A 22,345-nucleotide genomic window follows, 5' to 3' on the forward strand; every position below is an offset into this window, starting at 1 on the left:
AACTGCATTGAGAAGAGAGAGCGCCCAGTGTGCTATCCCTTCTCGCAGCCTGTGATCTCACCCTCAGAGGGACTGTGTGTCGTTTCCCAGCACTGGGAGCGCTGGGTCAGTCCCGCCTGGCACAGGGTGTCCCTTGGCTGGTCGGAGCGAGCCCCGCAGCGCTGCCGGGAGCGCGCAGCGCCGGCCCCGCGTGCCGGGATGGGCTCGCCGGGCGCGCCCCCGGGGCCGCCTCGCGCACCTGGGCGCCAGGTGAGGGCGGGGCGCGGGCGCGCGGGCGCAGGCGCGGAGCCGGCCGCGCGCACCTGGCGGGCGCGGGGCGGAAGCCGCAGAGCCCGCCCGGCTCCGGCTTCCCGGGGCTGCGGTGCCGCTCGCTCGGCAGCGCCTTCGCCGTCCTCCCGCCGGACGAGGTGAGTGGGGGAGCCTCGGGAGGCACCGCGCGGTTCCGCTCCTCCTTGGCCTCTCCAAGGGCTGTGGTCGGCGGCGGGGCAGCGTCCGGTGCCGTTTCTCCTCCGCTCGCAGCAGCCCGTGCGGGTGCGGGTGCGGGCGCGCCCGGCGGGGCGGGAGCCGTGAGGTTCGGGGGCCGTCCTGGGGGGTGGGCGCGGGGCCGCGGCTGCCCTGGGCCGGGGCTGCCCGGGGGGTCCCCCTCAGGCGGCGCTTGGCGCGCACGCCCCACGCGCGGTGCCCTCCGTGCCAGCGGGGCCGCCGGGGGCCTGCCCGGGGCCGGGCCAGCCCAGCCCTGCGAGCTCCGCTCCGGGGGAACGCGCAGCGGGCGAGGAGCCCGGGCTGCCTATGCGGACACGGGGCTCCGGGAAGTGCCGGCCGGATGCACTGTCCAAACCGAAGGTATTGACCGAGGGAGGTGTCTGCCACGTACGGATCCCGCCCAAGGCTTTGCCCACAGTACCGCATTGATTCGGGGCGGCAGGGTGGTACCAGTTGTGTACACTGCCAGATAACTCTGGGCTATTTCATCCTGCTCCGAGGGCTTTTAAAGAGTTACCGCATTGTCTGTCCCCTCCGGCAGTGTGTTAGTCTTCTGCACAGCAGGTGACTATACTTAGACAATGTTTGCTTAGGTCTGGAAACTGACAGAAGAAGTGTACTTTAAATTTAATAACCTCTGTGTCATGAATTTTAAATTTTTTTAAACTTGGTGCAAAATATTCCTTACAAAGAAGAATTTGTTCTTAAAAATTTTAGTTGGTTAACTAAAAAATCTGACTGGAAATACAAATACGTATGCATCTCAGTAGTGTCGTATATGTTAGTCTTCTGTAACAAAAGGACCTTTGTTTAAAAGATTATCAATTCTATTGATCAATTCAGTCTTGACTAAAGGCAATTCTGAGCTGCCAGACTTAAAGCCTGAGACAAAGCAGCCAACTTACAGGGTTTGGTTTCCTTTTTTAGCCAGGTTTGCTCAATGGCCTGGGCAGTTTGGCATCTGCTGCTGTCATCTTGAGGCTTCTCAATAACAGAGCAAAGTAAAAACCAAGTTAGTTACGGAGAGCCTGAATTGCTATTTTTGTTGCACTGTGGGAAGGAGCAGAGGACCAGTTTTCCTCCTCCTCATAACTGCTGTTGCCGCTTAACTTGTCCCTTTTTTGGGGTGGGGTGGGGTGGGGTGATACCAGAAGCAGCCCGGATTTCTTGAGCCCTGTCAAAATAGGTACAAGGTATAATTGCCCTCTCTGTGACATTTCCCCAGTGTCTGTGGTTCCAGGTGACACTGTGTTGCTTTGAGATAATTTTTTGCTTTGCCATGTTTGCTGCCTGGTTTGCCTGTTCAAAGAGCTGTTACTTAGTCCAAGGTTTTCTCTCTTTTGGAATCAGTGTACAGAGTCATGTTCAACATGAGTTTCTTCTCCTAATCTGCTCATTGTTGTGCCTGTCCTCTTCAAGACCTGAGAGTGCCTCAAGTTTCTAAAGTGCTAGATTTTTTTCTGTCATGTAAAGCATGGATTTATTCACTTACTGTATTACTCTTGCCTGATTTTCCCTAAGACTCACTGATATCATGTACCATAGGAAATAGTTCTGCTTACAGAGTTCATATCACATAACCACTGACAGTGATTCAGCAATTAAATTTTAGCATCAGTGACTAACTACAGTGGACTAACACAATTCAGCAGTGAAATGTGTCTGGGAAAGAGACACTGAACTGGGAAGAGGAGGAAAGTGAAGACAGCTATGGAAGCTTCCCACAAAGATTACTTTAGCAGTCAGTAACCTAGTAAATCTCCCATGAGGAAACTTTCTTTGCTTTATGCTTATCACTTCAACAAAACTTTAAGGCCAGTTAGAAAACTGTGATTTTACAACCTGCACTTGATACTTGGGTGTTTTTGTTATCTTAGAAATGTTGCTACAATCAGGAAAACAAACAAAAGTCCTCTAGTTATGGTCCAGACGTTATCTTTTGGTGCTTAAATGAAAATGAGACACTAATCCTTCTAATTTAGAACAGCACTTTACAGCTGCTATCATGGTCATTTTCATCATGGTGTCTTTAGGGACAATCTAAAATATTTTTAACAAGACCCAAAACAATTTGACCAAGGAGAAAGGGAAAATACAGAGTTGAGTGAAATTTAAATTTGAGATAAGTGTGTGTCATTTACATGTCCCAGATCTGTAAAAATAAGCCATAAATATTTTTATAATACCGGTTCCTGTGTATTTTTACTATGCCATCAGTTGTCAAAGGGAGCTGTCTGTCTCTGCCTGTCACATGCAGTGCTGGGCTGTAGGGAAGTGGTAGTAGCGCTGATTTTGAAAGAGCACATGACAGATTGAGTTGGAAGCACTTCCATCAGAATGCATAGAAGGAGGTTTGGTGATGGTTTGTTTGGGGTTTTTCCTCATGTATTTTTTTATCTAAATGAAACTGCTGAAGGAAATACTGGACCAAGTTTGTTTCAGCAAGCTGTTCTGTGCTGCTGTTCCTCAGAACTTCTTCAGTATCTCCTCCAGAGGTACAGCTTCTCCTTTCTCTGTCATAATCAATGAGGCAGGTTACATCCAGTATTTGCTAGAATAACCTGTGCTCTTAATGTTTCTAAAATGAAGGCTCAGGAACTGAGCACATGCAGAATTCCTCCAACAACTTTTTTTCAGGAATAGAGCCACATTTCTACTGACTGAGCTTCAAAGAATGTACCTGGAGGAACAGCACCTGGGGTTTGTGAATTTCTTTTAGGTATGTGTACCCTATTAGGAGTGCATTCAGTAGGAACTGACTGAAACAGATAAGCAAGTGTGGAGATAGAAACTGAACAGCTGATTCTGTTTCTCATTTTCATGTCTTTAGTCTTTAACTTCTGTACATTTCATTTGATCATTTGTTCCTTTATTTAAATCATGAGCTAATATTATCGTGAACAGTAGCACAGTTTGCTAAACTTAAGCAACTTAATTATCCCAAATTTCTGAAGTGCTTCTGAATGGTTTTTATTCTGTGAAGAATCTTCATGTTCCATAATAAGCTAGACCTTTATGAAGGGTTCACTCTGAATTGGATGTTTCTTAGTCTGTCACCAAAGGCACTTATGTGATTGGATGTTCCTCTGAGAGGAACTTCTAGGATGTGCAAACAGTTTTGTTCAGTGATTTTTTTTAAAAAATTATTTGCCAACGAAAAAAGCATCAATTTGCATAGAGGTAGAAGATGAAAATATCATTTACCAAATTGATTATTTCAGTAACTAATGTTCTAGTAGCACCTACATTGATACGCAAAGAAAACAAAAAGCCCTGTTCAGAATTTTAGATTCAGAAATGCCAGTAGGGGAAGTAGCACTTCTTACAGTTAAAGTATCCTGAATATCTTTCTCAGACTTTCACTAATTTGGTGAGAGCAGTTGCTCATCATTGTCAAGTTTGTTCGGTTTTTTCCCTATAGTATTTGCTCAGTGTTTTTATTCACACCCACCTTCTGATTAAGGGGACTCTTAAGGTTTGAAGAAGGGATTGTATGCTTTGATAACAAGGAGAAATAGGCAAACTTTTTCTGAGACTGTGCTTCTCCAGTTATAGAGGAATTCAATCAGGTTGAAGCCAAGTTATCTAGTTAAGTGGTTTTGATTAGAATAATTCTGAACCATTGTTTCTCATTTTTAGGGGTTTTTTTGTTTGGGTTTTAGTATTTTTATCTATTCTTTTAGATTTTTATGTTCTGTAAGCAATATTGTCAGGAAACATTTGAAGCCTGTTTAACATTCAGATAGAAGAAAAGTAGATTTTAAAATACTTTTTTAAAAAACACTGAGGTGAAGTATATCTTTGATACTAACCCCAATGAATTTTGTCTTGCATGACTGGAAAGAATTTCTGCTGACTTGGGTTAATGATACTTTTACTTTTTTATAAAAGATTATTCTCTACAGTGTTGTTAAGATCAAGCTAACAAAAAAATAAGAGTTTTCTACTTGTTGGCTACATTAGCAAGGCTTTCTTGTGAGAGTTTTTGCAGACAGTCTGACATCAGAACCAGTGGGTGGCATAGTGTAACATAGACTGCATTGAATTCTCACACTGCCCATGTGATGTGGTTTGAAGTAGCGTGGCAGCTGCTTTTTGGCACTTTTAGAAGAATTTAGTAGTACATTTTAGTTTTCTGGTTATTTTCTTCCCCCCAAAAGAACAAAAATCCAACTTCAGATATTTAGGGCTAGTTATTTCAAAGTGCTGTAAGAATCCAGACTACTATTAGTGAAAATAACAGTAATGAATAGAAGATTAAACACTTTGCTAAACAGTCACCCCAGGGAGTTTAATCATGCCACATATTTCTTCATCATGTCCTGGAGGATTGAATAGTAGCTTGGTCTATGTGTGCTGACACATTGCTATGCCATGAAAATGTGAGAGGCATTTGTGGGGAATAAAGATTGTATTTCTGACTACAAAATTATCCTGGTAAAAACTCTAAGTAAAATACAGCTTTCATGGCAAAAGTTCTTGGGACAATGCAGCTTCTGTTCTGGAAACTGCTACTCTTTTGTGTAACAAAGAACTCTTCTCTTATTGTAAGCAATATCCCTATCAGATATTTTGTCAACAAAACTACACTCAGCATTTGTCTATATCAAAAGATTTTGCTGCATGCTTGTGGTAGTCAAGCCTCTGTCCACCTGGTGTTTCCTGCACATAATATTCCAGGACTGTCACTTGATCCTTTCTTAAAGAAACATCACTTGCACTTGTTTCTGTGTGTGGCCTGCTGGTAGAGAGTACTACTCCATATTGAAAGGGTTAAGTTGTGTTGCTGTCTTCCACAACCCACCTAACTCCAGGGAAGGTTCATTTCTAGGGACAGACACATTTCATACGAGTGTTGTGGCAGCATTCTCCACATGTCTCCTGTTTCTAATGCCTCTTATGGCATCATGTATTTGATAGATAGAGGTATATATATGAAGATGTTTTCTTTCCATTTGAGGAACATATATTGCTTATTGATCTCTAAGTTTTCGGATTTACTAGTATCTTATGTGCTTGTGCATGGTATACTGTGAAACAGTAATGTGATTTTCTTTTTGATGGTGTTAGGAAATCATTCCTGGTTAGCAACCTGCAGAGTCCCTGCAATGCTGGGTGCTGATCTGTACATATAGTTGGTGTTTTACCTTGTGTAGTGCATTTTCATGACAAGGTTAGGATGGCTGCACAGGTGGCCTCTGTGCTAAGAGACATGGGGCTGCCCCCCACCTCCAGTCTCATCCAGGGCTGAACACAGCTGGTTCCAGCCAGCTGTAGAACAGACCCACTGTTGGCCAAAGCTGAGCCACCCAGTGTAGCAGGTGGTGCCTCTGTGATGAGGTATTTAGGAAAGGGTAAAAAATACTGCACAGCAGCTGTGAGAAACAGGAGTGAGAAAAATGTGAAACTCTGCAGAACCCAAGGTCAGTGAAAAAGGAGGGGAGGAGGTATTCCAGGCACTGGAGCAGATATTCCCCCTGCAGCTCATGGAGCACACTGTAGTGAAGAATTTCTCTGCAGCCCATGAAAGGACCACCCTAGAGGAGGTGCAGGACCCCAGGCCAGAGCAGGTGGATGCAGCCTAGGGAGGGCCCATGCAGGAGCAAGATCCTGGCAGGAGCTGTGACCGTGCATGGCCCATGCTGGGGCAGTTTATGCTGAAGTAATGTACTGCATGGAGAGAACCTGTGCTGGAGCAGGGGAAGTGGGCAGAGGCAGGAGTGCTCAAGTCTTACAAGCTAACCACAGCCCTTATTATTCATTCCTTCTGGCCACTGGGCAGAAAGGAGAGAGAAGAATTGGGAATGAAGGGAGTGAAGCTGAGCCAGGGGAGGTTGCTTGAGCCTTTGTTTCTCACCATCCTACTTTATTTTAAATTGGCAGTAAATTCAAATTCATCATTACAAGTCTGTGTTCTCTGTGACAGTAACTACTAAGTGATCACAGTGTCCTTAGCTCAGCCCATGTGATTTTCCATCTTATTTTGTCCCCACTGTCATGCTGAGCATGGAAAGCAGGAGAGTGGCTGGGTTGGTGTCTGGCAGCCAGTCAAGATCAACCCACCAGACACTGTGAGTAAACAAGACATTTTTCAGTCTGGTAGTTTGGTAATTTGGTTGCAATCCTTTCATTGGGAAGATAGTTTTTATTTGTAGTGTTCCATATAAAGGTATCAGTGTTGTAGTTCAAATGTTTCAGCAGTAAGGAAAAATGGGAAAATAATATGTGACACAGAAGTGGACTGGTTTGTTTGGTTTGGTTTTTTTGAAATTCTGTGAGTTGAGAAGCATGGTTTTGGTACCTTTTAGTATGATCTAATATGCTTCCCCTCTGCATTCTTTTAACAATAACTTCATGGTAAGAACACTGTAGTTTGAATGTATGGGTTTATTAAGCTGACATAAACTTTGAAAAACAGTATAATGTGAAGAAATCTAGATGCTTAGTTTCTCCTGCTGATTCTTGAAGAAAAGCAGGTAAGGGATGAGGGTTTTTGTTTTCTCTGACTTGTGTCTGTTCCTGAGTATATATTACTTCAGTTAAGAGCTACTTGTTTTTCAGAGGAATAAATAGAAAAGTAGTTTTTTGCAATTTGTGGTGAGTAGTTAGCAAGTGGGAAGTGTGGCTTTTAGCTAGATGCTGTTTATTTCTTTTCTTGTTTCACATACATGCAATTTAGACAAAAATGAAGCTATTCCCTGAATAGCTATTCCAGCTATTCAAGCTGATGGCAGAAGGTATCCCCTTGTAAAATGCCAGTTTGGCAGAGAGAATTTATTTCAAATCACTTGGATTTTGGTAGTCTTCAAATGTCTTTCATAATTTCATGTTTGAAAGAAAGTGAATAATTACTTGTCTGTGAAAAAAATAATGGCAGAAACTTGAAAATTGTTGAAATAAGTTGATTGAAAAGTCTTTCCTATATTTTAGTTCACTTTCCACATGGCTCTTTCTGACATGCAGCTTGAACTAATGTATTGATGCCACCTGTTCTTCTTCTGTCCCATCATTTAACTAAAATTCCTTGCTCTATAAGACTTTATTCTAATTTTAAACAAACTACTTGGAAGAAAATAAACTTGAAGTTGTGGCACTATGTAGAAATACTGTTTTATTCTTGATGGTATGCCTGAATTCAGGTTCATCTATATGTATTTAACAAATAAAACCCAAAGCAAAAAGCAGGGAAAGGGCATTATGGGTATTTTATAGATAGGTTTGATGCATCTTTAAGTGATGTAGCTTGCATAACATTTGACTTTTGGGAGTTGTGAATTAATTCCTTCCCATTAATTTTTTATGGCTTTACATGGTTGAATATACTAATGACATCTAAATTACTACTGTTTGTTTTAATTTACAGGCGTTATAATTTCAAGAAATGCTGCGACATATTTGAAGAACAACACTCACAGAAACTTCTGTTGTGTGAACATTTTTAAAACTAGAATGGCCTTGAAAAAGACACCTAAACTATTTAAGACATTTTTTCACTGGAAACTTTGGAAGTTTAGCATTATTGTATTTGTCTTTCTGGTATTTTTATTTTTATTACAAAGAGAAGTGGGTGTTCAAGATTTTAAGGATGAAGCAGGGATTGAGCCAGTTGTTGGAAAGAAAAGTCACGTATTAGGTCTTGTGTTAAATGCTATGAACAATATCAAAGGTGCAAAGCCCAAAATGCAGATAAAAGCACCCATTAGGCAAACTAAGGTTCCTGGAGAGAGACACTGCTTGCCAGGGCACTATACTCCAGTGGAACTGAAACCCTTTCTGGATCGGCCTCTTCAAGATCCTAATGCTCCTGGAGCTTCTGGCAAAGCATTTAAAACCATCAACCTAAGTTCAGAAGAACAGAAAGAAAAACAGGCTGGAGAGGAGAAACACTGTTTTAATGCATTTGCAAGTGATAGGATTTCTTTACACCGAGATCTTGGACCAGACACTCGACCTCCTGAGTAAGTTGAAGTGTGTATGTCCTGATAGTTGAAAAACTTCTCAGAAATTCAGGCTGCAAAGTGATTTGAGTTCAGCAGTAGGTGGTAGTTTAGGAAAGTCTCCTGGCTATACATAATGATTGGCTGTACATAGTGATCCACAGTGCCAAAGCCAAGAATGTTCAGAAAAGCTCACTTCTTTCATGGTTTTGAATTCAAAGTAACCATATTTAAATAAGGTGTTCTGATTTTGCCTTTAAGGCTAAAATTTCTGAGTAACTTTTGGGAAGCCTGCTTAGTTTTACTTAGAATAAAACTAAAAATGTGGTTTCAACACTTTTCCAATTAAAACACCACCCCCCCATTTTTTTAGCATTCAGTGTTAATAAAACTACATCATTTAATTTAATAAATTAGGAATTTAGGCATAATTTAATAAATTCTGATTTGTAAACTGTTGAGCAAGGGAATGGAAGATCTCAGCAGCAATCTTGTGGTATTTATTGAAGAATTTTTTAAATGTAGACTGTAGGGCTTGAGGAGAGTGGATTTTAGTTATGGGCGGTCTCTGTCAGTGTCAGATGAAATGTTGTCAGGCATCTGTGCCAGAAGTGGCTGAGCTTACTGAGCTGCTGCTGGTACACACAGTGCAGCTCACCTTAACCTCTCCTAGAGCATAACTGGGGAGGCTTTGCTTGTGTGTTTGTGAGGCAGTGACTCTGGTTATTGCTTTGGGGTGTCCTCCAGGCCCCAAAGCTGACAGGCCACAAACATTGAGTGTGCAACTCATGAATGCAGCGTTGTCATCTTGACTTGCCATTGGATCTAAAGTTGTGTTTAGGATATGTCAGCCTTGAAAAACTGTGGGTTTAAATTGTATCCCTTGAATGGGACATGCTGCCCTAAGCCTTACATAACACTTCTACGGAGCTTTGAAATTTGAATTAGATAGGTTATATTTTCCTTACAAACTCTGGTTTTTTTCTAATAAATATTCTTATTTGTATTCTTAGGTTTCAGCAGTAATAGTGACTTTTGAGTTAGCTCAGTCAGTACCTGCTGTTCTCAATAAAATAGTAGTTTTTCCTGAAGAAGGCCTGGATATTATATGAAATATACTGAAATGTGAGACAGAAGCAAAACTAAGTTGTTCAATTCTCAGTCATGATATTAAAAAAATATTCTGAACAGCTGCTTCAGTTGAAGTACCTACCTTTGCACTCCAAAGCTAGGATAGAAAGCAGAAAAGCAGGACTATTTAATGTCCATAATTACAAAGTTTTGTGCTGGAAAGAAAAGTTGAAGAGTTTGAGTAAAATATTGTTGTCCATTTTGTAACCCCTGACACTTTCTAATTTGTAGATGTATTGAACAAAAGTTTAAGCGCTGCCCGCCGTTGCCAACCACAAGCATTGTCATCGTTTTCCATAATGAGGCATGGTCAACTCTGCTCAGAACTGTGCACAGTGTGATGTACACATCCCCTGCCATACTGCTGAAAGAGATTATTTTGGTGGATGATGCCAGTGTAGATGGTACTTTTGTTTTTAATTGAAAAGGTTATGATTGCAGATAAATTGGCTAAGGTCTCTTTACCACTATTGACATGTATAACAGTATTCTAAATGGTTTTGTTTCTTTCTTTTTTTTAATATAAAATAGCCCTCCCCCACCATTTCTCCTATAAGGTAGTTAAATATGAAATTCCTGTGCTCAAAAAAAACCAATTAAAACCCAATTTTTGTTTTTTCCAATTCTGATTTACCTGCATAACTGCTTGCATGACAAGTAGCTTTGTAATTTTTGTTTCAAACCAATTGCAATTTGCATCCAAGTATAAATTGGCCCAGACTTGTAGAAATTTGCATTTTATCACAGTGGTTGTCTCTAGGCAAATAAAATTCAGTAATATGAAGGGTAGTATCTCTATTAGAATGCAAAATTATTTGATGGCAACCTAATCTTCAACAGTAAATCTGAGTCTCAAAATTAATTCTGTATATTCTTAGCGTAAACACAAATGCAAGCTCAGAAAACTTTGCATGCTTAGCTTAAGATGAACGTGTTTCTACATACTTGTACTAATGTATTTACACTTTTTTGCACATCTGTATTGAGTCTATTGAAACACTTGGATGTGAAGCATGTTCAGTAGTACAGTTTAATACTTAGGATGGGCAGAATAGAAAAGATGATGTGGGATTTTTCATTAGAGATGCGGGTTTCTTTCTCAAAATCTGGACATTTAAATTGGTTTTTATGTGGCTTCTGTTGCTGTTGTAAATACCGTAGCCTTTCAAAACTGTGTAAATGTGCCATCATTAAGGAAAGAATTTGTATGAGCTGTAGATAATGTAAGTATGAGATCCATTTACTATGAAAATGGAATTGGTATTCAGATGGTTAACACTGCAGCAGAGATGTACTAGCATGTCCTTTCTTGTTCAGAATTATTTTAATGTTCCATCTCCTGTTCTCTGCTGGTTACCTCTTCCTACACCCCTACCCCCAAAATACTCAGCCCCTAAAAATAACCTTCAGCAGATAGGAACTTTTATGGCTTTGATGTTGAGATAATTTCTGGGGTAATTGTGAGTTGTTTATCTTGTTCACTTAATAGTGTAACATTTTGGGCAGTGGCATGTGTATACACTGAATATCCTGACAGTGATTTCTCTTTCTAGAATACCTGCATGATAAACTAGAAGAATATGTGAAACAGTTTCAGATAGTTAAAGTAGTCCGTCAGAAGGAAAGAAAAGGTCTGATCACTGCGCGGTTGTTGGGAGCTTCAGTAGCAACAGGAGAGACCCTCACCTTCCTGGATGCTCACTGTAAGTGTAACCTGTACATATGTCAGGTCAGGTTTATAATGCTGTTGTCTTTAATTCAATGTTGCAGACTTTTTATTAATTATAAATGTTAGCAATATATAATTTTTTCTATCGCTATTTCATATTATTGAAAGTATAATTAGCAATGCTGTTTAAAAATAGTCCATATTGGCTTGCTGGACATGTTGAAATATACCCTGTGTACTACTTTATAGCCAAGCAAAAATTCAGTGTTCCCATTTTCTCCACAGGTGAATGCTTTTATGGCTGGTTAGAGCCATTATTGGCAAGAATAGCTGAGAATCCTGTTGCTGTTGTAAGCCCTGACATTGCTTCTATCGATCTCAATACCTTTGAATTCAGTAAACCATCTCCTTATGGGCATAGCCACAACAGAGGAAATTTTGATTGGAGTTTGTCATTTGGATGGGAGTCTCTTCCTAAACATGAGAATAAAAGAAGAAAGGATGAAACCTATCCAATTAGGTAAATTTAATTTGAATACTGTTTAAATCCTTCCGTCTTCACAGACTTTTATCTTGTGAACAATAGTTTGTAAATAAATTAGTTCTTCTAATGAGTCTAATCAGACATCTTAGCATCTTAGATGTTTTTTGTAGTACTGTCTTTGTGAACCACATTTTAAAGCATTCATAAAAATGTAGCCTCATCAAGATAGTAATTGCTCTGCATTACTACTTCTATATACAGTGGAAATTACCTATATTCCTAGGAGGGAGGTGCAGAAGAGGATTATACACAGAGACAGTACAATGATTCTGTCACCTCATTCACTTTACTTGAAAGAATGACAAAAAGGGTCAGAGCACCCAAATACCAGGCTGATACAGTAGTGATTTGATGATAATTGTACCTGCTTAGTCCACAGACAGGTTTCTGGTCTGTAGGAGTTGTACTTTTGCTCGATTTCCTCCATACAGAGAACATTTGTTTTCTTTTCTTGACACTTTCTTTTATGCCAGCAGTTTCTCGCGTGAACAAGTTCTTAATAAATGGCAATAAGCTGTCAAATGAGAATTAAATATGTGTGAACATATTTAAGTGCTAGAAGTATTATCTATGCCCAGAATGTGCACACTGTAGTGAAATACTAACAAGTGCATAGAAAATTCCTAGAACAGTTGCACCATGATTTTACATCTAAATTTAAAATACTGTTCTTTCTCGGTAAAATTTTGTTTTTGCAGAACACCTACTTTTGCTGGAGGTCTCTTTTCAATATCAAAAGAGTACTTCGAACACATTGGAAGCTATGATGAAGAAATGGAAATATGGGGAGGTGAAAATATAGAAATGTCTTTCAGAGTAAGTTTAGCTCCGTAATTAGCCATTGCCTCTATGCTGACAGTGTACAGGGGATTTGAGAATAAATTAGTATTAGATACTGATTCCTCTGCTCAATCAGCCAACTAGGACAAGGAAAATTGAATTACTAATTACCTATTAAATGAAATACAAATATGCTCAATAAACTGCTTTTAATTTTTTTAGATGCTTTTAGGGTTGCTGTCTGAAATGTGTGTTTTCAGAGCTTATATGATTAGGAAATTCACTGATGGTATGCCTGATATATGTACTCTTGGTAGTGATTTGATGATGTGTTCTGGCAAACAATAGTATTACTGAATTTTTTTCCACTCCCTGAATTCTAATTGCAGTGTACTTACACACTAAATGTTATTATTAGGTATGGCAGTGTGGTGGACAGTTGGAGATCATGCCTTGCTCTGTTGTTGGCCATGTCTTTCGCAGCAAGAGTCCCCATACTTTCCCAAAAGGTACTCAGGTGATCACACGTAACCAAGTTCGCCTTGCAGAAGTGTGGATGGATGAATATAAAGAAATATTTTACCGAAGAAACACAGAGGCAGCAAAAATTGTGAAACAAGTAGGTGGTGGTGGTGGTATTAGAAATCACACTTGCTGCGGTGAAAGTTTTGGTGAGCAAAAGTTATTTATTGACAAAGTATGTAAGGATTCTAGATATTTTAATGAAAAGACTGTTTAGTTTGCTTAATGCTGCAGCCCCAACAAGCATGAAAAAAACCTAAAGCGTTTGGGTGATGAATGTTGGTTTTGTATGGTGAGGTTTTTTTATTAGTGGTTTTTTTCATGCATTCTCCTGGGTTGTTTGCATTGTGCAGGTACAGGAACTACCAGAAGAACGTGAGAGAAACTAATGGTGTAGACAATGTAAACTAATTTATTTTCTGGAGTGAGAAAAATGTCTTGTTAGTTTCAAGTTGCTTCGTATTCTTACTGAAAAAGCAGGTTTTGTGGTTCTTTAGCAGAAGAATAAAAGTTACTTGATGATGGATAACCATCCTGTCTCTATCTGCTTAAAAAGTCAGTTATTTTCAAGTAAATAAATATTTGGGGTTGAGGTTGGATGTTGGGTTATTTATTTTGTAAGTTTTCTGCCCAGCTAGAATCTAGTTTTCTTTTAGAAGTTGTCTCTTCCCCTTAATGTGATAAATTTTTGTGACTGTTGTATCACTGAAGGTGTTACATTTCCTAGGCATGTCCAGCACCTAAACAACTGAATTTTGTTTGGGAGATTCTACATTGTACTGGATATTATGCTAATTATTTTATTAATCCAGTTTGTTGTTTCAGCTTACACTTTTAGTGAGATCAGATGGCTTTATGGCTGTAATCAGTATGTTCTTACTTGCACTTTCCCACTTCATGGCACTCTGTTAAAACTTTCTTGGGACTAAATATACTTCTATGTTTTCCATCTTGCAATGTATTTTTCTTGCAAGCGCTTTGAAATGCTGCAGGCAGGACGTCAGTGGTGTTATGACACTGAAAGACAGCAGCAACTATAGTAGTACAGCATTTACAAGAAAAAAAATCAACAAATGAAGCTTAAAACTTGCCTAGTAATACACAGAATATCATAGCTTTATATGTGCAAAATGAATGTTAATATATTTATATTCCATCCTTCTTTACCTCCTTTCCTCTAACAGAAAACATTTGGAGATATATCAAAAAGACTTGCTTTAAGGCAGCGCCTGCAGTGTAAAAATTTTACCTGGTACCTCACTAATGTTTATCCAGAAGCATATGTGCCAGACCTGAATCCTTTGTTTTCTGGATATGTAAGTTTAATTGTAATTGTTTCCTATATTCCTCATAGCCCAGGAAGTTTGCTAATTTCTCGTACTACCTTAGCCATAGCTTTTAGACTTTAGCTATGTTTAACTGCTCTGGGGTTTTCTGTCACTACTCTGGACAAAGAATCTCTTCTGCATCCCTTGTATAGCTTTGTCAATAGCTGCGTCATTTTCGTTTTTCATTTATGTCAAAAGTCATTTTCCCTGCCAATGACTTTAGACATTGCGTTGCTAAAATAAAGTAATAGCTCTTAGCTTGAGGTGAATGTGAATTTTTAGCATGTATTTACAAATAAAACTTTCCCTTCCTCCTGTTTTAAATATTTTATGTGTATCTGTTCAAACTGTGATTTTAATCACAGTAACATTGTACAGAGCAGGCACATAAATAACTCCATGTGTGACTGTAGTTACTAGGCTTTTAGTTAGAAAAGATTACCTGAGGAAACAGGATTTTTAGATTTGAGTATAGCAGAAAGTAAAAATGAACAAACAGCTGTAATTGTTGTTAAACTAAAGGCGACTTTTGTCTCTGACTGAGACAGTTTGAGTTTCTGTCACTCCACTGAGCTTTTTTATCCTGACAACACTCTTTGTTCAGTTAAAAAATATAGGTAACCGCATGTGTCTGGATGTTGGTGAAAATAACCATGGTGGCAAACCACTGATTATGTATTCTTGTCATGGACTTGGAGGAAACCAGGTAAAATATTTAATACCTGATTTTTGTTCTTTCTTCTGTTGTAGCTTTTCTGTATAAAAACTTTAAATTAATTTTAGAGAAATTGACTAATTTTTAATATGCAATTTCTCTCTCCTTATATCTTTTTTCCTTTATTTTAACAGTTAATTCCTATATAGATATTTAAAGAAAAATTTCATACCACTCTTCATGTCATGTCCTGTTTCTAATGTTTTAACTTCAATATACAAATTGAGATTTCAAACACACTTGCACTGCTTCACTTGCCTTCTCTTTTCTGTGCAAAACCTTTTCATGCCACCCTTACTCCTGTCTTATAAGTGTTGTCTTCTTAATTCTTCCTTTCCTTATGCTTCCTCCTATTGCTTCTTTCTCTGTCACCAGGACTCGCAGTGTCAAGGAAGATGTTGGTTGGAATCCGGCCACTGGGAGACCAAGTGTCCAGGCCTGAGCACCTTCCCTGTCACGCTTGCAGCCTCATAGTGTGAGGTCCAAGTGGCCCATCCTGTGCTGGCTAATGCAAGTGAATAATATGATTCCATTTGTTCAAGAGGAGCTCTCTTGGGTCCATAGCTCTTGGAGGCAGCCATGGTGCTCTGTTCCTTCTACAGTATATCTTGCCATAGATGTCAGATATTGAATCATTCCATCATTACTGTAATACTATCAAAAAAAACATCTCCTTCCCTGCCCAGAAATGCATACTTCTCTGTTGCTTTTAAAAGTGATCCTTAATAATTAAAGGTCAGCAAAGGTCTAAAAGTTTTTATTAAAATGTAATTGTTATCTTATGGGAGGGAGGGTGTTAATAATTTTTTTTCAATCTTAAAAGACATCCATTGATGGCACTGTGAAAATTGAGACACATAATCCTAGTCAGGTGATACTTTCTTCCTAATCATTTTTTGTGAGACATGGTATGCTGTCTAGATTAAGAACTACCCTATTATGTTAGCTTCTTACAGGATTGAATTTGGGGTTTTATTTGATTGTGGATTAATACTATTAGCCTTTTCACATTGTCACAGTCAGTAATTTATGAACACTGTAGAAAGACATTGTATTAAGAGATCTGCTGTATGTTTCTATTGTTCTCTTAAGCTATCTTGGGCTATACTAAAATTCTATTCTTTCAAGTGTTATGTTTTTTGTTTTCCCTCCTGCTACAAAATAACAAAATAACAGTCTGAATCCCTTTAAATGCCAGCCTTCAGAGAACTGATTTTGCTGATAATGCTTAAGAGATGCATATTTGCTTACTTAACCCTTCTCATTACAGTGCTCTGTTTTCAGTTTCCTCTATTCTTTACCAGACTTTCAGCAGTGTAGGCTGGTATTTCCCATGCTGTTATCTTCATCCATATATTTGAAATGGGAATATAAAAGAGAACCTAGTTTTCAGAATTGTGTATCAGTTGTGTATTATTCTTCCTTGTTAGAATACTGGAGGCTGGAAGCATGCCCATCTCAGTATCCAGAATTAATAAAGTTCTAAACATAGCTTTCAAGTCATTATTTTCAGGGCTTGCAGAGATGTTGAAGTTCCAAAAATAAAAGGACAGATTAAGTCAGATTACCAGATAAAGAGTAAATTACTATGTCTGAGAGCTAAATGACTAAGCAGGTCACTCCTTCACTACCTGTTTTGAGGACTAATGTTGGTCCTAGACTCTGCTTGTTCCTCAGTGCTGTTCCCATGGCTTCCAAGGTAGTGAGGAGATGATTGCTGACCACTGGAAAATGGAAAGCCAAGGGGGGTAACTGAGCCTGGCCTTAATATTCAAAGGAAAGATATGATGAAGGTGGCTGACATCCAGAGGCAAGAAGCAGTAGCAGTGAGATGTAATGTTAGGGACTCTGCTGGTAAATGTGGGGGAAAACCAAGAGACCTGATGTTAGGTTAGGGCTGAAGGGGTAGAAAAACAGCTCTGTCTGTAACTTTTAGAAGTAAATCTCTGTTAGGATCAGAATTATAGCTGAACCTTAGAAGTAGTCTGCTGTCAGGAAATCATGGTAAAATGACTCTCACAAAATATATGCTTATAATTTTATAATGGTTACTTCACAAGGGGCTATAACAGCATCCTATTGTTCACATTTATTGTTTAGATCAAGCAGCAAAAGTTGGTATACAGCAACAGCATTGTTTCATGTGGCAACTTTTCTTTTTGATTGCTCTAAGAAAAACCAAAATCTAGCTCTAGCAACAGAAGTGAATACAGATTTTTAGTCTAAAAATGCCAAAATTTAAGTTATCTTAAACTCTTTAGTTTGTCTCTGGATTACATATGGTCTGTGTGGGAGTAAGGTTTTACATCATAGTATACATGCAGCAAATCTTATTTCCTATTTAGACATACAAGTATAAATTAGTATTGCATTACTACTAAAAACTGCTTTTAATTTTGTAAACACTTTTGAAGTGTCTGTGCTACAAATCAGAGGAATTATTCTGTAGTCTCAAATTTTTGAATAAGGAAAGAAATTTATTACTTTGTGTATGGGACTTTGAAAGGCTTAATTTAATTTAATTTAATACTTTTCTGTGTGTTTGTTTACCAAAATTTTCTTTTAAAATTATTTCAATAGTACTTTGAATATTCTGCACACCGCGAAATTCGCCATAACATTCAGAAGGAGCTTTGTCTGCATGCTTCCAAGGGACCTGTGCAGCTTCGAGAGTGCTCTTACAAAGGCCAGAAAACCTTTGCTGTTGGGGAGGAGCAGTGGCTGCACCAGAAGGTACATATCCTGTGCAGTGAAATGGCATTTCTATTAGTTAATTTTGGATTTTCAATAAAAGCAAAAATGCCAACAAGCAAAAACTCTGAAGCCAAAAAAATGTAAGTTTAATTTTTGCAGGAAAATGGACATAATTTCAGCTTGTCAGTTGCAGATCAAAACTTGATGTCACTAGTAGGAATGTCACTTAAAAAACAGTTGATATCCTTTTAGTGTGTTTGTCTAGACACCTAGACATCCACCTAGAAGTCAATTCAGATGCTTTGTATATTTTGTACATCTGTATGTTCAGATGTTCTTAAAATATTTTACAAAATTTTCCTAACAAAGCAAGTTGTCACTTACATACTACCTATGTATTTTCTAGCACCCTCTACATCACCTGTATGAGCTTACTCTTTAGCACCCAGCTTGGGGGAAGAACTGTGGGGGGAACGAGCATGTTCATTGTTTGTTCACTTTTCTTTTCTTCCTTTTTTCCCTCACTTTAGGATCAAACTCTGTACAATGAAGCACTACATATGTGCCTTACAGGGAATGGAGAGCATCCGAGTTTGGCATCCTGTAATCCATTAGACCCCTTCCAGAAGTGGATCTTTGGCCAGAATGATTAATATTTGATATTACAGGCCACAAGCATTTTATTAAAAGAAAAGAACCATTCTGAACTGTGATCATATGCATATACTGGATTTTTTTGTGATCGTTTAAATGCAAAATGTTTAAACAGTTTCTTTTCCCTCTTAAGCTGGATATAAAATGTGTCATAAGAGATTCCCTGGGACTCTGGTATACCAAAGATCATTGGGATCCTGGTTATATTTTGTTTACAATATTTCTATGATAAGACTTTATATGTTGACCACTGATTTATGGATCCTGTTAGTTCTCTTACCTTAGGGGCCATATGTGGGGTTTTTTTTGACATACTGTAAGTACTTCTGAAGAAGACTAATTTTCTCTGTAGTGTCGTGAGAAATTATTGTCTGCTGTCTAAAACCCAATACACTTCATATGTATGTTTTTATGCTCAAATGGCTGACTTTATTTTTTATTATAATTTACTTAGTAAAACTTTCTCAATATTTTTTAGGATACCACATTGTGCTCAGCTTCTAGGAAGTCAGTTGTTTTTTAGAAGAAAAATGTAATTTCACTAAAATATGTATTTATGATTATTTTAATGGAAAATCTGCTTATTTTGATACTAATCTTTTGTTTAGCCAAAACTTCTTGTATAGGTTTTTTTTATATTTCATGCACTTAAAAAAATTATTATAAAGTTTTATTGTGTTTTTAACACAGTTCAGAATGCTTAACATTCACACATTTTTTCAGCATTCTGTTCATTACTGTTTGTAAATTACATGTTATCTAGTAAACTTCTGCCCCTACCTTCTAGTGTTTTATGCAATATTTACCTCAGAGGTTTCTGATGTTATCCATATGTAATTTCTTGTGCCAACACTTGCATATTAATTTTTTTTCTTGTTTGTTTTCCCTGTTACAAAGGACTGATCTCAGATTTATCAGTCTGAGTGAGACCTTGGCCTTCCTAACTATTCTGCTAATTATAGAAAAGAATATAGCATCATCAAATATATAATATTTTTTTTTAATTTATAAAGTGAAGACAAAAGTATTTGGCTGCATGATCAAATATAAAGCTGAGAATAAATTTGAAGGAGTGGGTATTAAAGGCCAAATAGGACAAAAATACACTAATAATAAATCTGTTCTTTTGTTGTAGTAAGTAAGTAATATCATTACAGATAAATGTTAACTTAAGTCTGGCAGATGAATGGATAATGATGTGGAGTTTTTTTTTTTACTTCTGTGGTGGGGAGAGAGCCTGTTTGTAATTTAATGGTACCTAGTTCCATTTCTGAATAAAAGCAAGTAAAATTCTTTTCAGTACTTGTAAGTCATCTAAAAGACAAAAAAGTATATAAGCAAGGACCAATGATAATTTGCCAGAAGCTTTAATGCTAATTTATTTTTCAGGTTTGATAATGCCCTTGAGTTGTGTCTCAGCTTTTGTAAGGCTTTTGGACAACCTGCTGAGAGTATCCCAGGAAATTAAAGCTGTACAACTTAAAATAACTTGATACAGAGTGAACAGAAATTGTTGAAAAGACTGTACCAGGAAGGGCTATTTATGCCACCGAAACTGGAAGGTTGTGTAGAACAACACTGCACAAAGATCTCCCTGCGTCCTCTGATGAATATTTTAATTTGGTAATGGAATGCAAAGCATTATTACTTCTGCAGATGAAACCAATATTTGAAGGCCAGTACACACATTTGATAAAATGGGGGAATTGAGGAAGAATGTAACACAGGCCAATGAGAAAATTGTGGAATATGAATGGAGGATGGGAGATTACACAGAGAGCAACTGTGTTGTGTTGAACTTGGGTATTGAATGGAAACTCAGTGTGCGAGGAACCTGTTCTAGAAGACAAGGTATTGAGCATACCAGTTTAAATGTACTTGTTCTTTTAGTTCTCAGTTCATGTTATAGAGAAAATGCATTATTTTTAATATCAGTAAAGGATCATTTCTTCATGCAACCTGTTTCTCTTAGAAGCTTGTCATATTGGGATGTGCACATATGAAACATCATTTAGCTGCTCATTTATCAGTTGGGTTTTTGCCATTTGTTTGGGGTTTTTTTAATAGCTAAGATTTCAAACAAGGGTAGAATTTCAATTGCAAGGAAACGAGTGTTCTGTTGCACTTGGAAGTAGGAACTTCTTCCTAAGCAATGTAGAGAAGCTCCACTTTGTATATTTTGGGTTTCCTGCAGGTGTAGCAATATATGTAGGGTTTTTTCGTGGAGATTAGGTATAGCAATTCACCTAGTTATTATATTTTGTATTTACTTCTAGATATAGAAAGGGAAATTAATTCTGTGATTTAAAAATGGTCTTTTAAAGATTTTCCTTTCATTTTTTGAGACTTCTTTTCTGGTCTAACATAGGTCACTAGTACAAAATACATATTAGTATTTTGGATTAGTATCATAGTTCCTTAAACCGAGACATCTTAGTCTGTATTTTGCTGTACCTAGTACAGTAGCTGTGTTACTTGGACTCTCTACAACCTGCCAGAAAAGAGGGAAGCAGATCTGTAAGCAGAGGAAAATTTTAGATTACTTTTTTTGTTCTGTTCTGTTTGAAGATGTGAAACTAACTTTTAGGTCACAGTGACTATTACACTTCCTAATATTTGTGTGTGTACATACATACATAGGCATCATATAATACTAGGAGAGCAATAAGAGATCTGTAAATATGACTAGAGGTTTACGAAGTTGGATTTTGGGGATTTTTTTTAGCTAATAAAAAAGCAGCATCATCTTCTGGCTGTTGATAATGTTCTCTTGAAAGTGGCTAAAAGTTTTAAATAATTAGAAAGGCTTGCTGAACAGCAGTTTGTTGCAGGGGTATTCTCTGGGTCTTTTATGTCTTTTGGTGTTTTTTAAGCCAGTTTCAGTAAGGTTATAATGCCCATCTCTGCCCCTATGAAGGTGACAAAGGTGAATGGTATTCCATACACAGCATGTAAAAATTGGTAGTTCCATCAGATGGGTATATGAACTGCTGAAGGTTACTAGAACAGCTGGCATCAGTGTTAACCTCCATCTCACTGCTCTCTTACACATCCAGGGAGTAATCCCAAGTGCTGAAGAAGGCTTGACTTCAGGCCAGGCCAGCTGAGCCATGCTCCCAACAGGACAAAGCAGGTCCTAAACCTTTTGGGACTTCAGGGGCGGTGGCTCTGGGTGCCCTGCCTGTGAACAAGAGGTCCCTACTGGTTGCTTGTGGCTCCACTTGGTTATGACACCTTTCACTGCAGTGGGAATTTGCCAGCCCACCATACCTGAGGATTTTTTATTTTTATCACTTGTGGGAGTAATTGCTGCTTCAGGATGAGTATAGAATAACGGGAGTACTATTAACAGATCAACCTACAAGGAACCTTAAGAGTTAAATCTTCCTACTGCTGAAGGGGCATCCTGGGATCTTGAATTAGAACCAGTGTTGAAAGATGTTTTATGTTTGATTGGATCAGTATGGCTTAGCAAGCCCTGGAGCAGCCCTTTTAGCCACAGTTCACAACAATGCCAAAAGCAGTCTAATAGCAAATATGGGACTCCCAATGGACTACAACCAAGAGATACCCTAATTCCTGTGAGAACTTTCTTATAATCTAGAGCACAACCTCTCATCTTTATAGGTTTTTTTTTTTAATACAAACAATTTAGCTATATGTAATTTATTATATAAGCAAACTTAAGGACAACTTATTTTTTTAAATATGCATCACAGTTTGAATAAATATCAGAATAAAAAGATAGCAGAGATTGTGCTGATTGTTCATTTTTTCTTAATGAAGCTATGTTGATCATCAATTTTCAAAATAAAGCTGTCCTGAAATTTAGCAGTATTCTTTGAATGCTGCCGTTGAAATGATCTGATGTGTAAAATTACTGCAAAT

General features: G+C 38.3%; 1 protein-coding gene across 2 annotated transcripts; it reads left to right on the plus strand.

Annotated features, from left to right (window-relative positions):
- The first annotated feature begins 349 nt into the window (after window positions 1-349).
- Window positions 350-20,380, plus strand: GALNT3 (polypeptide N-acetylgalactosaminyltransferase 3). 2 transcript variants are annotated; one of them, XM_059475744.1, is made up of 11 exons: window positions 350-407; window positions 7,847-8,441; window positions 9,783-9,955; window positions 11,105-11,254; window positions 11,506-11,740; window positions 12,463-12,580; window positions 12,963-13,163; window positions 14,251-14,382; window positions 14,999-15,100; window positions 17,690-17,943; window positions 18,334-20,380. In XM_059475744.1, exons 2-11 carry the CDS (start codon window positions 7,933-7,935, stop codon window positions 18,416-18,418), a joined length of 1,959 nt encoding a protein of 652 aa, XP_059331727.1. In that variant the 5' UTR covers window positions 350-407; window positions 7,847-7,932; the 3' UTR covers window positions 18,419-20,380. The 2 variants fall into 2 exon arrangements, with proteins under 2 accessions (XP_059331727.1, XP_059331728.1); XM_059475745.1 differs by having other exon boundaries at window positions 17,690-17,842.
- The last annotated feature ends 1,965 nt before the right edge of the window (window positions 20,381-22,345 follow it).

This window comes from Ammospiza nelsoni, chromosome 7 (assembly GCF_027579445.1).
Source record: "Ammospiza nelsoni isolate bAmmNel1 chromosome 7, bAmmNel1.pri, whole genome shotgun sequence".
Lineage (NCBI taxonomy): Eukaryota > Metazoa > Chordata > Aves > Passeriformes > Passerellidae > Ammospiza > Ammospiza nelsoni.

Excerpts from the sequence above, each read along its gene's own strand:
- GALNT3 (XM_059475744.1), top strand. The coding sequence starts at position 7,933 with ATGGCCTTGAAAAAGACACCTAAACTATTTAAGACATTTTTTCACTGG. Across the intron at positions 12,581-12,962 it reads ATATAGAAATGTCTTTCAGA|GTATGGCAGTGTGGTGGACA; the intron begins GTAAGTTTAGCT and ends TGTTATTATTAG. Across the intron at positions 14,383-14,998 it reads ATCCTTTGTTTTCTGGATAT|TTAAAAAATATAGGTAACCG; the intron begins GTAAGTTTAATT and ends CTCTTTGTTCAG.